The sequence below is a fragment of the Aotus nancymaae genome, unplaced genomic scaffold (genome assembly GCF_030222135.1).
Source record: "Aotus nancymaae isolate 86718 unplaced genomic scaffold, 86718_ANA_hifiasm-v0.15.2.pri h1tg000029l, whole genome shotgun sequence".
Taxonomy (NCBI): Eukaryota; Metazoa; Chordata; class Mammalia; order Primates; family Aotidae; genus Aotus; species Aotus nancymaae.
The window spans coordinates 22,077,552-22,090,755 of NW_026988442.1; the positions used below are offsets into that span (position 1 = coordinate 22,077,552).

The 13,204-nt window shown below is 39.8% G+C and overlaps 1 protein-coding gene across 12 annotated transcripts in view; it reads right to left on the reverse strand.

Moving 5' to 3' along the window:
* The window catches only part of PTPRT (protein tyrosine phosphatase receptor type T), an 832,297-nt gene that overhangs the window by 383,174 nt on the left and 435,919 nt on the right, over positions 1 to 13,204 (reverse strand). For all 12 annotated transcript variants that reach the window (XM_064382448.1, XM_064382446.1, XM_064382451.1 and 9 more), the window contains exon 8: positions 6,318 to 6,427. In XM_064382448.1, the coding sequence (XP_064238518.1) occupies positions 6,318 to 6,427 (110 nt within the window). The remainder of the gene's footprint in view (positions 1 to 6,317; positions 6,428 to 13,204) is intronic.

Below are 13,204 nucleotides of genomic sequence, written 5' to 3' on the forward strand. Positions count from 1 at the left end.
CTGTGTTGGCTTGCATCCTGTTCAGAACTCCTGTCTTGAAAGACACTCCAGCCTCCTTGCAATGCACTCTGATGGCTTGTTGATTCCTGGGGCCCGTGCTTTTTGTTCAGATTGAATCCAACCATCTGTGTGCTGAAAAAATATTGACAAACCCTCTGACCTCTTGTACATTTTAAAGGCACTCCCATGCAGGAATGCCGCCTTGTTTTATTGAGGCGAAGTCTGTTTTATTTAACTCTCAACGCCAGGCACCTAGAATAGCTTGTAAGATAAATGCCAATCAACTCTAGCATAATCAAGACACCCATTCCTGCCTCATTAGGGTCTTCTCATTCCCTTTAAGCCTCTCAGATTTATACACTGTAATTAGAAACTTGGTGATTTTGACTGCTAAACAGAAAGGCTTACTGGGAGGCTTCATATGTCTGAATTTTAAATATTTTCACACTTCGTTAACCCAGTTGCAAGTGTAACATCTTCTGGCCCAATTCCCTCACACTGTGTGATGTTTATTTTTGGACGAAGACGGGAACAATTAATTGAATTGAGACACATATTGATTACTGTTTTCCATGAACTCTGAACAGCTTGTCTCTGAATGATTTTATTGAAGGGTTTTTAGACAACTGTTTGGTTGGATTGCTTCCCTTGGTGACCTCCTTGTGGCTATAAGTGCCTGTCTGCAATTGCAATGGTCTGTGTTCCTGGAGTTATGGTTGTTTCCAAGATTTGAGATAGAATGAGGCCATACCATCCTTCTGCATGTCCACACCCTGATTAGGGAACCCTGATGCCTTAATTAAACCCAAAGGCAGGGTTCTGGAAGAGTCCATGCAGATATCACAATTTCCATATTCCTGATGTAAATACTCAGCAGTTTGGACCTCAGGTGAGCAGGAATATTCCTTAGTTCATTAAATGATCACATTATTCATGCAATGATTGCAATGTTTTCATCAAGCAGAGCTTTCTAGACCAGTTGATATTCCCTTACCACCTCTACCACCTCTTATGCAGATCAAGATTGTGAGATTTGAGAATGTCTCTTGAACCAGTGCTTTTTATGCTTTAATGTACACAGGAATCATCTGGGGATCTTGATAAGAAGACTCTGATTCAGTGGGTCCAGGCTGGGGCCTGAGATTCTGCATCTCTAACATGCACCCAAGTGATGTTAATGCTGCTAGTTTGTGGACACAAGGCCTTTGGTGCTGCATGGACGATCTGTCACTCTGTTAGGGGAATGATCATAGAAGTACATTCTGCATCTCCCACTAAAGTGCAAATCCCCAAAGATTTGAGACCATGGTCTAATTCATCTTAATACTTCCTGCTGCAGCTCAGATGAGGCTGGAACCAGTGGGCTCTGATGAGGATTCTGAGCTCCCTTTTCAGTGGACAGAGAGAGAGTTTGAGGCTGCTGCAGAATGACTGTTTCACAGCCCTGGAGTGGTATTAGGGTCAGGGTGAGACACCCACAAAGGTGGGCCCAGGATCTAAGGGTCCATGGCTCCAGGGAGCTCATCAAGTTAAGACATCATAACTGAAAAGAGGACGTCAAAGCTGGGTTAGCCGCAGTAAAGAGGCAGCTGTAGGCCAGGGGCAGTGGCTCATGCCTGTAATCCTAGCACTTTGGGAAGCTGAGGTGGGCAGATCACAAGGTCAGGAGATCGAGACCATCCTGGCCAATATGGTGAAACTCCGTCTCTGCTAAAATTGCAAAAATTAGCTGGGTGGGTATGGTGGTGCATACCTGTAATCCCAGCTACTCAGGAGGCTGAAGCAGGAGAATTGCTTGAACTAGGGAGTTGGAGGTTGCAGTGAGCCGAGATCACACCACTGCACTCCGGCCTGGTGACAGAGCAAGACTCCATCTCAAAAAAAAAAAAAAAAAGAGGTAGCTATAACAAAGCTTTCATATCTTCTGCCCAAATACAAGGTCTTCTAATAACTAATTCATCTCAATATCACAGATGACGGAAATGTCCTTGTCTCCTGGTGCATTTTGCAGATGTCTCCAAGATACTTGTGTGCCCACCATCTCTCATCCACAGAACATCTGGGTGATTTTTTAAGAATATAAATTGGATCCTTTCATTCCTCTGTGTAGAACCCTCCTAGGGCTTTCCATTCCTTTCAGGATAAAATGCAAGCTCTAGGAGTCCTGACATCCCTGGCCCTACCCACCCATTCCCCGACATGGTCTCATCACTGTCCTCTGTGCTCAGGAAGCCCCAGTCACTCTGGTCTCCTTTTTATTTTATTTTAAAGACATGTCAAAAGTATGTCCACCCCAGGGCCTTTGCATTAGCTGTTTTTATTCATGTGTCATCAATGCTTCACCTTTAGAGACTATGGCTGGTTTAAAGGCAAGAATTAAACAGCAAAGCAACTCCAAAATGAGGTAGAATCTTGAATTTTGTGGGTGTGACACAGATTTACTCTTCCCTTCATTCTTACCCAGTTGAAGCCTAGAACAGTCTGACACCTTCATATTAGAAAGAGAGGACTGAAGACTGATACAAAATGGGACTGAAAACCACTCACATTTTGGGTGCAGAATTGTCCAAGGATGGATCCAGAGGTTGTGATTTGAACTTGTGCACAAGGAAATTTAATCTTAATCACTTGGGACTGCTGTATTTAACAATAACATAGTTATAATAATGAAACTTCCCTCCTCTCCCTCCCTTTTTCTTTGCTTTTAACTTTGCTGAACTATGTGGCTTGAAACCTCATAGTGAGTCCCTCAGTGGTCAGAGCAGCAAAGTTCAAGGATGGGAGGAGGTGTGCTCATCTAACCAGACAGAGCCAGGAACTGTCTAAGGTTGTATATAGGAGGCCACAGACAATCCTGAATTTCTCTTCCATTTGTATTATCCTATTTTTCTTTGTAATAAAATATTCTTTTTTGAGGCCAGAAGAGGGTAATTTGTAATTTATGAATTTCTCTCTTGAAATTACAACTAGAACCTAATTTTAAAAATCAAATTGGTTTCATCTAATTAAATTTATAAATTGCCTCATAAACACATGCTTTGTTATAAATGTTTTTAAAAGCAAGGTCTCTTGCTTACTCTCTGGGGCTGGATTGGGTTGAGCCCAGAGTATCAGGTACTTCTCATCTCTCTACTCAAGAGAACATACTCATCCATCAATTGCCAAAAGTTTCTAAAGAATAGCATTTTCCAGAACAGTGCTTCTCAAACTGTAATGCCCATAGGAATCACCCGAGGATCATGTTAAACTGGAGAGGCCTGAGATGTGACATTTCTAAATAGTTCCCAGGTCACGCCGACACTGCTGGTCTATGCACCAGGCTAAGTTGCAGCAAGGAGCAAGACACCTGTACCTGCATTTAGGAGTCCTGGATTTGGCATCTGGGTAATATGACCTTGGTCTTTTCGTTTTAACTCTCTGCCCTCAATTTCCTCACTTTTATGTAATGATAACAGCTAACATTTATAATGTTATTTCTCAATGCCAAACACTGTGCAAAACATGTATTTAATTGGATCCTCACAGTAATCTTATAAGGTCATTTTATTATTATCTTGATTTTTCTGATGAAAGACTTGAGGTTCTGAGAGGCTACTTGATGTACTCAAGGTCACAGAGCAAGTAAATATCAGAGCTGGGATTCAGTTCTAGGCTATGGGCTCAGGAGTCACCACTCTTATTTTCTTGGGCCTCACTAGCTTGTGATACACATGAGCACACTCATGTTTATGCTCACAATACAATGGCCTAAATCTACAACCTTCTTACCTCCCTTTACAGCATCCCTCAAGCATTGTGGCATAGTCCCCAAAAGTAGCCTCGAATGCTTACAAACAAGTCAACCAGCCGCAATACTCTGGTCCTGGTTCTCTGCAGTTATAGCTCAAATCACAGCCATGAAGCTACTTCAAGTTATCTTTCACTCATAGCTGTCTCCCAGAGAATCCATGGGAATGCCAACATCCCTGGCATCTGGTCTCTGAAAATCCACAAGGCACTGGGTTCACACAGAGAAGGACATCCTTTTCTAATCTGTACCCACCTTTGTGCGTGGGGCTTCAGAGAGTGCACTATATAATAATGCCTCAATTGCAGGAGATTCTGCTCAAACACAGAGTCTAACTCACAGCTGTGTTTGCACCCTTGCTCTCCCTCTCTTTCTTTCTTCTTATCATGGAATAGTGATCACCATATTTCTAAGGCATATCCTACTAAAGAAAACAGTATAGTACTCTCAAGGAATAATCTGTGCAGAGATGTGACTCCACCTGCAACATGGCCCTAGACTAGTGGTTTCCAAATGCAGGTATGTACAAGGACCAGGGCTTTTCCGTAATAAAGTTGCCATCAATCCAAGGCAAAATTAGAAAAAATAAGGTGATTGTGGTGAACTAGTAAAAAACCCTAAATTAACTAAATTTGAAGGATGGCCTTTTATTCTGAAATTATATTCTTTCTATATTTTTGGAATTATGTACTTTATGAAATGATATAAATAAAAGATGTTAAAGTACCCTAGGTTAGTCCCCCAAACCTTTTTAAATGCTACTGGCCTGTGAATTCCAAAAGTCTTGAACATCTGGCACACAGCATCTTTTACATAACCGCACCAAGTAACTTAACTTCCTAAATCACGGGTCCTTTTGTTCTGCTTTACAAACAAAAGTTTGCCAGGCACAACAGATTTTCATTTCCTTTAAATATTGGGGTATGTGTGTATGTATGTGTTTGCGTGTATGTGTGTGTGTGTGTGATTGGGGTCTCTGCTTTACAAAGAATAGCATGTATATTTGAAGTGACTGGATTTTGTTTGAGTTAAATTTCCAGTCCCTCTCTTTCCCAGTAAGGTTTTGGAAATGTCCTAGGCAAGGTGTATTAGTATATGAGTACCTGCCTCCTCTTGGGGTACTCCCCACGAAGACAGTTTCTCCGAAGCATGTGACCTGAGAAAGTTCGTAAGTGGTGGGGATGGATGTCTGTTTCCTCCTTCCATGTGCTCATCCTGAGAGCTGCACCAAGCTCCCTGCAATTTCTAAGAGGGAGATGTTAGCTCTCCTTCGGAGGAATGCCAGTTTTAGTGAGACGAGGTGTTTTCTTAAGCACCTTGTACATGTTGGATAATCTTCTCTCTCAGAGAGTTCTCAGGACCCTCTATGTCTCTCTAGAGAGCTCATGGGTCTGTTAGATTAATCCTGAGTACTTTTCCTTCATCAAACACTCCTTGACTTTCCTCCCCAGAGCTCACCTTTCCTTATAGCAACAATATTCTTCCCCCAAGCCCACTCCCCATACACACATGTTTCTGCATGAGCACTCAGTGGCTTAAGCCTCTGTGTGGGCCTGTGGTTCATGTTTCGGTCTGGGATGACTGTGTCTTTCTTCCCTCTCAGACTCCCTAGGGAAACCCTGAAGAAGACTACCACCTCCATTTTACAGATGAGACAAATGAGGCTTAGAGAGAGGAGGAAGCTGCCAAAGGTTAACTTGGGAGAAGGTGGAGCTACTAGGACACTAGGCTACATCATTTCAGCTTGGGCATCCATGCCCTTCCCTCTGCATTGCTGTGTGTTTCCATTTGATCTAGTGTTGCAATATTACGTTGTGTGAGAATATAAGGGGTAAGAGGAGACTCAATCCTACTCCTATCCCAGTTCTTGAATCCTAGCTCTATCAGCTTTGTTGGGGATGTTCTGTTTTGTTTTGCAATAAACTTTTATATCGTTTGTCTTATTTTTACAAGTTTTCTGGATGGGTACATTCCTGCCTGAGTAGGTTCTGGTTCATCTCTGATATGGTAAGGTCCCACTAATGCTTGGAAGGGAGTCTTTGGATCCAATCATCTGGGTGACAAAATATGCCTTGGGCACAGAACAATTTAAATCTCAAGAATCCTGTGCCTCTGCTGCAGAGAATGACATTGGGATTTTCAAACCAAAGGGAATGATATAGGGAGAGTGAGCACCATGTAGGTGGTGTTGTAGTTTCCCAGGTGAACGTTCACTACTGTTTGCCAGGCCTGGGCCTTCTCTTCTACGCAAGAACAATCTGATTCCCTGGGTTTTGACCCCTTTGTGGATGAGGTCAGTTGTCACCCTAGTCACCTCAATGCATATGTACAAATTTCTTTATCCTTCAGGCTACCAAGACAGTTCCACGTGTGACATTGTGTTTGCGCCCCAATGTACTGTCAGAAACCTTTTGATAAGTTGCATCTCACTCACCTTTAAACCTTCAGCAGAATGAGTATTCACCAACCTCAGGCTGAAGGGAATTGAATGAAGCTAAGCCAATGGATGCAGCGCAAGGGACCTCCTTACCTCATAGAGCGTGATGACCCCATTGGTCTCATTGGGAGGTTTCCACTGGATGTAGATCTTCTCCTCAAAGGGGCCCCCTTGGATGGATTCTAGAGGAACAGCTCCTGGAACTACAGAATGGAAAAGTTATTAACTTGATGTCACCTTTCACATCATTTCTGCAGCCCCACTGACCTAGAACAAGGATTGACAAAGTTTCTATAAAGAACCAGATAGGAAATACTTTAGGTCTGATGGGCCGTACATTCTCTATCATAACTACTCAACTCTGTCATAACTATTCAACTCTGTCATTTTAGCACAAAAATGACTACAGATAATTCATAAATGAATGGGTATGGTGGTGTGCCAATACAACTTTATTTATAAAAACAGGCAATGGGCTGGATTTGACCCACAGGCCATAGTTTGCTGACCCATTTTCTTTTTCTTTTTCTTTTTCTTTTGAGACAGGGTTTCACCATGTTGGCCACGCTGGTCTTGAACTCCTGACCTCAAGTGATCCACCTGCCACAGCCTCCCAAAGTGCTGGGATTACAGGCATGAGCCACCGCACCCAGCCTATGCTGACCCATTGTCAGAAGGCTGATCAGGCTTTTCACCTGCAGACCGAGCAAGTAAGTTTATGAACTGAACCTGATAAGGGTAGAAAGGACATAGCAGTTTCCAGTTCTGCCAGCAGGTGGGAATCTGAAATAAGGTCTTTGCTTCATGGGTGTCAAATCTTTTGGCTTCCCTGGGCCACACTCGAAGAATTGTTGTGGGTCGCACATAAAATACACTAACAATAGCTCATGAAGTTTTAAAAATTGCAAAAAAAAAAATCTCATAATGTTTTAAGAAAGTTTATGAATTTGTGTTGGGCCACATTCAAAGCCATCCTGGGCCGCATGCAACTCACGGGCTGCTGGTTGGACAAGCTTGCTTTAGGATTTGTATTTGAGAAATGCAAAGTGAGCTTTTCATCATCTTCCCAAGTATCATTTTCTTCACTCTGCCAAGTTTTCTCTAACTTTAGGAAGTGCTTCGTCAGTTTCCTAATTCCTGAATCCAACATGAACTATGTGGCTTGAAACCTCAATCCAATTAGAAGCAGCTTGCCTTGCTCCAAGAAGGAAGCTAGCTTGCCTTGCTGTTCAGTCCCAATGCCTGGCATGAAGGAGATGCATCATAACTTTTTGCTGGTTGGATGAATATGTGAATGGATGACCTATGCCAGCATTTTGCCCTAATGAATGCAACTTTCCCTGGGACTGCTTCTGAAGGCGGTCAGCCTTCCTGCCAGCATCTTCCTGCTGGATTTCACTATTCTTACAACCGTCTGGAAGATGCTGAGCCAGAAAGCAAATTATTCCCCAACCTTTCTGCTATAACCGCCTTGGAAATAATGAATTTCAGTAAATTGTTACCAGATCTATTTATATTTTGGCATTATAAAAGCAGGTACTTTTACTAAGCACTTACGCTTGGGTTAGAATTTTACCTACATTATTTCAAGCCACAAAACAGCTCTGCCCAGTAAGTATCATCTCCTTTGCGTAGATAAGGGAACTGAGGCTGAGAGAACAGAATAACTTGCTGAAGGTCATATGGCTCTTAAGTTGTAAAGAGGGAGCTAAACACCTGTCTGTGAGCTTTAAAGCACATACTCTTAATCATCATGCGACGCCTCGCTACATATAGCCTTGGCCATATGTTGCAATCGGTTCCCTTTTGTTAAATTAAAATATATTTAGTTTTGCTCATTATGTACATGATACACAGAATTTGTTGAATATTAAGAATATATAAAAAGGTTAAAAAAAGAAAAGAACAAAGTTACTCATAATTCGCATGCTCAAAGATATTTTCTAGTCTTTTTATGCATATAAAAATTTTATTAAAAAAAGATATGCCTATGCATATAATATATATATATATATATATATATATATATATTTTATTTTTTAAAAACGTTAACTCCTATTGTGTACATTGCATTGTGACCTTATTTTATCACTCAGGAAATTGGAGAATTAAAAAAAAAAATCTTTGGATGTTTGCTGTGGCCATGCATTTTACCGGCTGCCTAGAGGGGGCAGTGCTCCTTTACAGTCACTAATCTTTTATTATTGGGCATTAAAGTTGGTTTGAATTCTTCATGATTTTGAGCGATGCTGGAATAAGCATGCGTATAGGTAAGTATGTATGCAAGTCTGCTGATGTCCTTAAGATTGATGCCATGGAAATTAATTTACTGGGCCAAAGTAAATGAACTATTTTATTTTTAAGGCTTCTGACATATATTACCAGATTGTCTTTCAAAAAGTTTGTAACATTCTGGACTCCCCAACAGAAGAATATGTCTGCTCTTGCCAACACTGACTATTTAAAAAATTAAGTGCATGTGTATGTGTATCTTTTTTAGAATTCTGGAGAGTACAGATTTTGTTTTCAGTTTAATTAGCCATTTACATTGCTTCTTTTATGAGCAAATTCTCTATACCTTGTGCTTATTTTCATTTTTGCTCATCTTTGTCTTATGGGCTTGTAACTGTAATTTCATTTTAAGGGCGTAAGCTTTATTGCATAGGTTGCAAATATATTTTTGCCAGTTTTTCGCTGACTTTTAAAATCATGCAGAAACTTTTTTTTTTTTTTTTTTGTTGGTGAGACAGTCTTGCTCTGTCACTAGGCAGGAGTGCAGTGGTGCAATCTCAGCTCACTGCAACTTCCATCTCCTGAGTTCAAGTGATTCTCCTGCCTCAGCCTTCTGATTAGCTGGGATTACAGGCATGCACCACCACACCAGGCTAATTTTTGTATTTTTAGTAGAGATGGGGTTTCACCATGTTGGTCAGGCTGGTCTTGAACTCCTGACCTCATGATCTGCTGGCCTTGGCCTCCCAAAGTGCTGGGACTACAGGCGTGAGCCACCATGCTCGGCCTGCAGAAGCTTTTAAGTAGCCAGGAATCCTATTGTTTTCCCTTATCCATCCTTCCTTTCCAGAAATATTTATTATGTATTTAATAGGATCAAGGGACAGTGATGGATACTAGAGATAAACAATAACAAAGAGAGAAGTAGTCAAATCCTTGATAAAGCTTGTATTCTGGAAAGAGAGATGAACATTTAATGATTACACTCATAATTAATTCATTACATTTTTAAAATCAGGACACTGACCTAAAGGAATATGGTATTAGGAGAATTATTAAAATCAGAGGAAAACCTAGAATGGCAAGTTAGGATATTAAATGGCACATACATTAGAATTGCTGGATAAGTAGAAGTTACCAGGGCAAAAGCGGGAGGAGGTGCTGCAGCGTGGCGGTTAGCTTTGTGAGGTTAAGGGTGGAAGGAGAAAAATCAGTTAGGATGCTGCATTGTCATCCTGGGGAGAAAGAACCGTGTCCTGGACTGGAATGATGGTAGCGTAGAAGAGAAATAGATTGTATAGGAGATCTGGACTCAGATGACGACAATGTGGAAGATAAATGGACTGTGCAGGAGATTTGAAGCAGGGTGATGGCAATGTAGAAGAGAAAGGGACTGTGCAGAGATATGGGGATGTTAAACTAACGTGACTTGGTGGTGACAGATAAGGGTGAAGGAGGGAAGGGATGCGTCATGGAGAACTGTAGCCCTTTTGTTTTATACAACTGGGGGATCAGAATGTTGTTTACAGAGAAAAGCCTTAAAGGATGACCAATTTTGGAGAGGAAGCTGGTAAGCTGTTTTTGTCATACTTTATTTCAGGTATACAAAGAACATCCAAGTGGTAACGTTGAGTAGCAGTTGGATATAGGAAGACTGGGGCCAATGTTTGGAAATGGAAACCGTGGGCAGGGAATAGATGGCAAGAGTATAGAGCAGAGAAAAAAAAAAAGATTCTAAGACTAAGTGAAGAGGAACTCCAGGATTAACAATTAGGAGGAAAATGAATGGAGAAACGGGGAGTCACTGTTAGAGAGGCAACCAGAAAACCAGGAAGTGAGTTGTCACTGGAGCATCCAAGGAAAGAACAAGGGTCAAGAAGGTACTGGTCAGCAGTCACAAATATGGCTGAGTAGTCAAGTAAGATGTAGCTTTAAACTTGCCCATTGAACCCACTGTCCTCAAAGTTACTCATGAGTCAACCAAGAGAAATTTAAGGGAGAATGTTGGCATCATAAGCCATCCTGAAGAGGGTTGAGAAGAAAGTGGAAGGTGAGGTGAGGCAAGTAAACAATGCTGGCTGTGAAAAGGAGGGGAATTCAAAACAACAGGAATGAGATATGGAGCCAAAATGGTGACCCTCTTAAAGAAAAGAGAGGTTATGATTAAAGCAACCAAGAAAAACTTTTTAAAACAGAGCTAATAAAGAGAAGAGTGAGAAAGAGGGGAGATAACTGACAATGGTGGGGTCCTGAAAGGCAAGAGCAGGGGTGGGTTGAAAAAAGGTATCTTTCCTTCTGTGAGAGAAGAGGAGAGGATGGAAATGTGCTAACGTTTTGCAGGGAGGAATCGAAGTGTCCTAATGGCTCTGTTTTTTTGAGAAGTGGGGTGAAACCATCTACCAAAAGTGTAGTCAGAGATGAGTTGCATCAAGAATTTGGAAAGAGAGGAGAAGCTTTACTAATGGAGAGTAGAAAGTAAGCTGAATAGCAAGATGAAAATTCTATTCATTCACTTGAGGGTCTATCTGATGGAAATTGAGGAGGGTCTGTCTGATGGACTTTAAGAAGGGTCTATCTGATGGAGGGTCTATCTGTTGAAGATTGTGATAAGGAAACTCAAGCTAACAGAACTTGGTCTTTCCAATTTGGAGAAAATTCTCTTTCTCACACCAGATCAGATGAATGGAAAATACAGATAAATGGTTATTTTATAATTTATTTATTTTATGCTTTATTCCCATATTTTTCTTTTTACACCTCACACTTTAATATTTCTGAAATTACTGTGTATACTACACATGGTAGAAATCTAACTAGAATTCCTTACAATTGTCTCAATTGTAAAGGACAATTAATTGACCAGTCAAAACTTTCCCCAGTGATTTAAAATGCCATCTTAGCACCATATTAAATTATTTTATATTCTAGCATATTTTGTTTGGTTTTCTGTTCTATTTCACTGAGTTGTAGCTTTTACTGTGACAGTATTTCTGTATTGCATTGAGATGACATGTTTTGAAACTTGGTAGAAGAAGTCTTTTTCTTTTATTATTCTTCTTTTGCAAAGGTTTTTTGAGGTATCACTACCCATGCATTCTTCCAGAATAATTTAGGAATAATTTTATAAAGTTTCAAATATATTTCATCAACATTTTTATTGCAGTTGCATTTTTCTCTCTCTTTTTTGGGAAGCAAAGAGCATCTCTTTGTAACATGAGTCCTTCTTTCCAGTAATACCATATAAATCTTTATTTATTAATGCTTTTTTTATGCCCCTCAGTTAAAAATGTTTTTCTTTTATTTCTTATAAATTGCATTTCTAGGACTTTATTACTTTATTCATATTATTTTTGCATTATATTAAAAAGTTTCTTTAATAGTGTTTTGCATTATATTAAAATATGTGTAATAATTTAAGAATAGCTCAAGGAATGTTCATTAAATAAACATACATGTACCCACTATCTGCTCTAAGAAATGAAACATTACTATACTATTGAAGCACTCTGTATGCTCATCACTATTTTTTCCTTCCCCATCAGTAAATAAATAAATAATAAATTAATTTTTTTAAGAAAACAGGTGCTACAGGTAGTATCCTGATTTTTCTTTTCTTTTTTTTCCTTTATTTATTTTTTTTGAGTTGGAGTTTCACTCTTTTCACCCAGGCTGGAGTGCAATGGTGCAATCTTGGCTCACTGCAACCTCTGCCTCCCAGGTTCAAGTGATTCTCCTGTCGCAGCCTTCCAAGTAGCTGGGATTACAGGCACCTGCACCACACACAGCTAATTTTTGTAGTTTTAGAAAAGACAGGGTTTTACCGTGTTGGTCAGGCTGGTCTCGAACTCCTGACCTCAAGTGATCCACCCACCTCAGCCTCCCTAAGTGCTGGGATAACAGGCATGAGCCACTGCACCTGGCCTGAATTTTCTCTTAATCAGTCTCTTTGTTTTTCTTCAAAGCTCTAAATATATACATCTATCCCAAGACAATATATCATTTAGTTTTTCTTGATTTCTTTTAAATATATGTGGATTGAGTGTTTTCTATTATATGATTTGCATTTGTCACTCATCATCATTTTGAGAATAATCTATTTTGATGCACATAGTTGTATTTAATTCATCTCCATTTTATGAATATATTCTTATTTATTCCACCACTCTACAGTATTAGAGTTGTACCCAGGTGGGGCTGTCTTAGAATATAATTACTAGCATGCATTTGTACATTCGGTTGAACATACATACAAGATTTTACTAAGGTACACTTAGGAATAGAGGATCTATTCCTATGACTAGAGAGCATATCTGTCATTGTTTTTACAGAATAATGCCAAATTGTCTTCCAACATCGTGGTAGCACTGGCCCAAGCAATGTTCTGAAAGTCCCTACTTCTCTACATCTTTATAAACACTTGGTATTATCAGGTTTTAAAATTCTACAACATCTGGTAAGTGTAAAATGATACTTCATTAAGGTTTTACATGTTTTTACCTATTTACTAGCATCTTTCAATGTTTGTTGGACATTACTGTCCTTTCTCTCTTGATCTATAAAGATTCATCATTTATGTTTGATACTGATCTTTTTATTGGCTATATGTGTTACTGAAAAACTTCTTTCAATTTGTGTTTCATGTTTCTCTTTATGTTACCTTTGACTATGGATAAGTTCTTAATTTTAATTATTCAAATTGATCAGTTTTTAGTTTTTGTATGTGAGAAAGAGAAAGACAAATTTAGTAG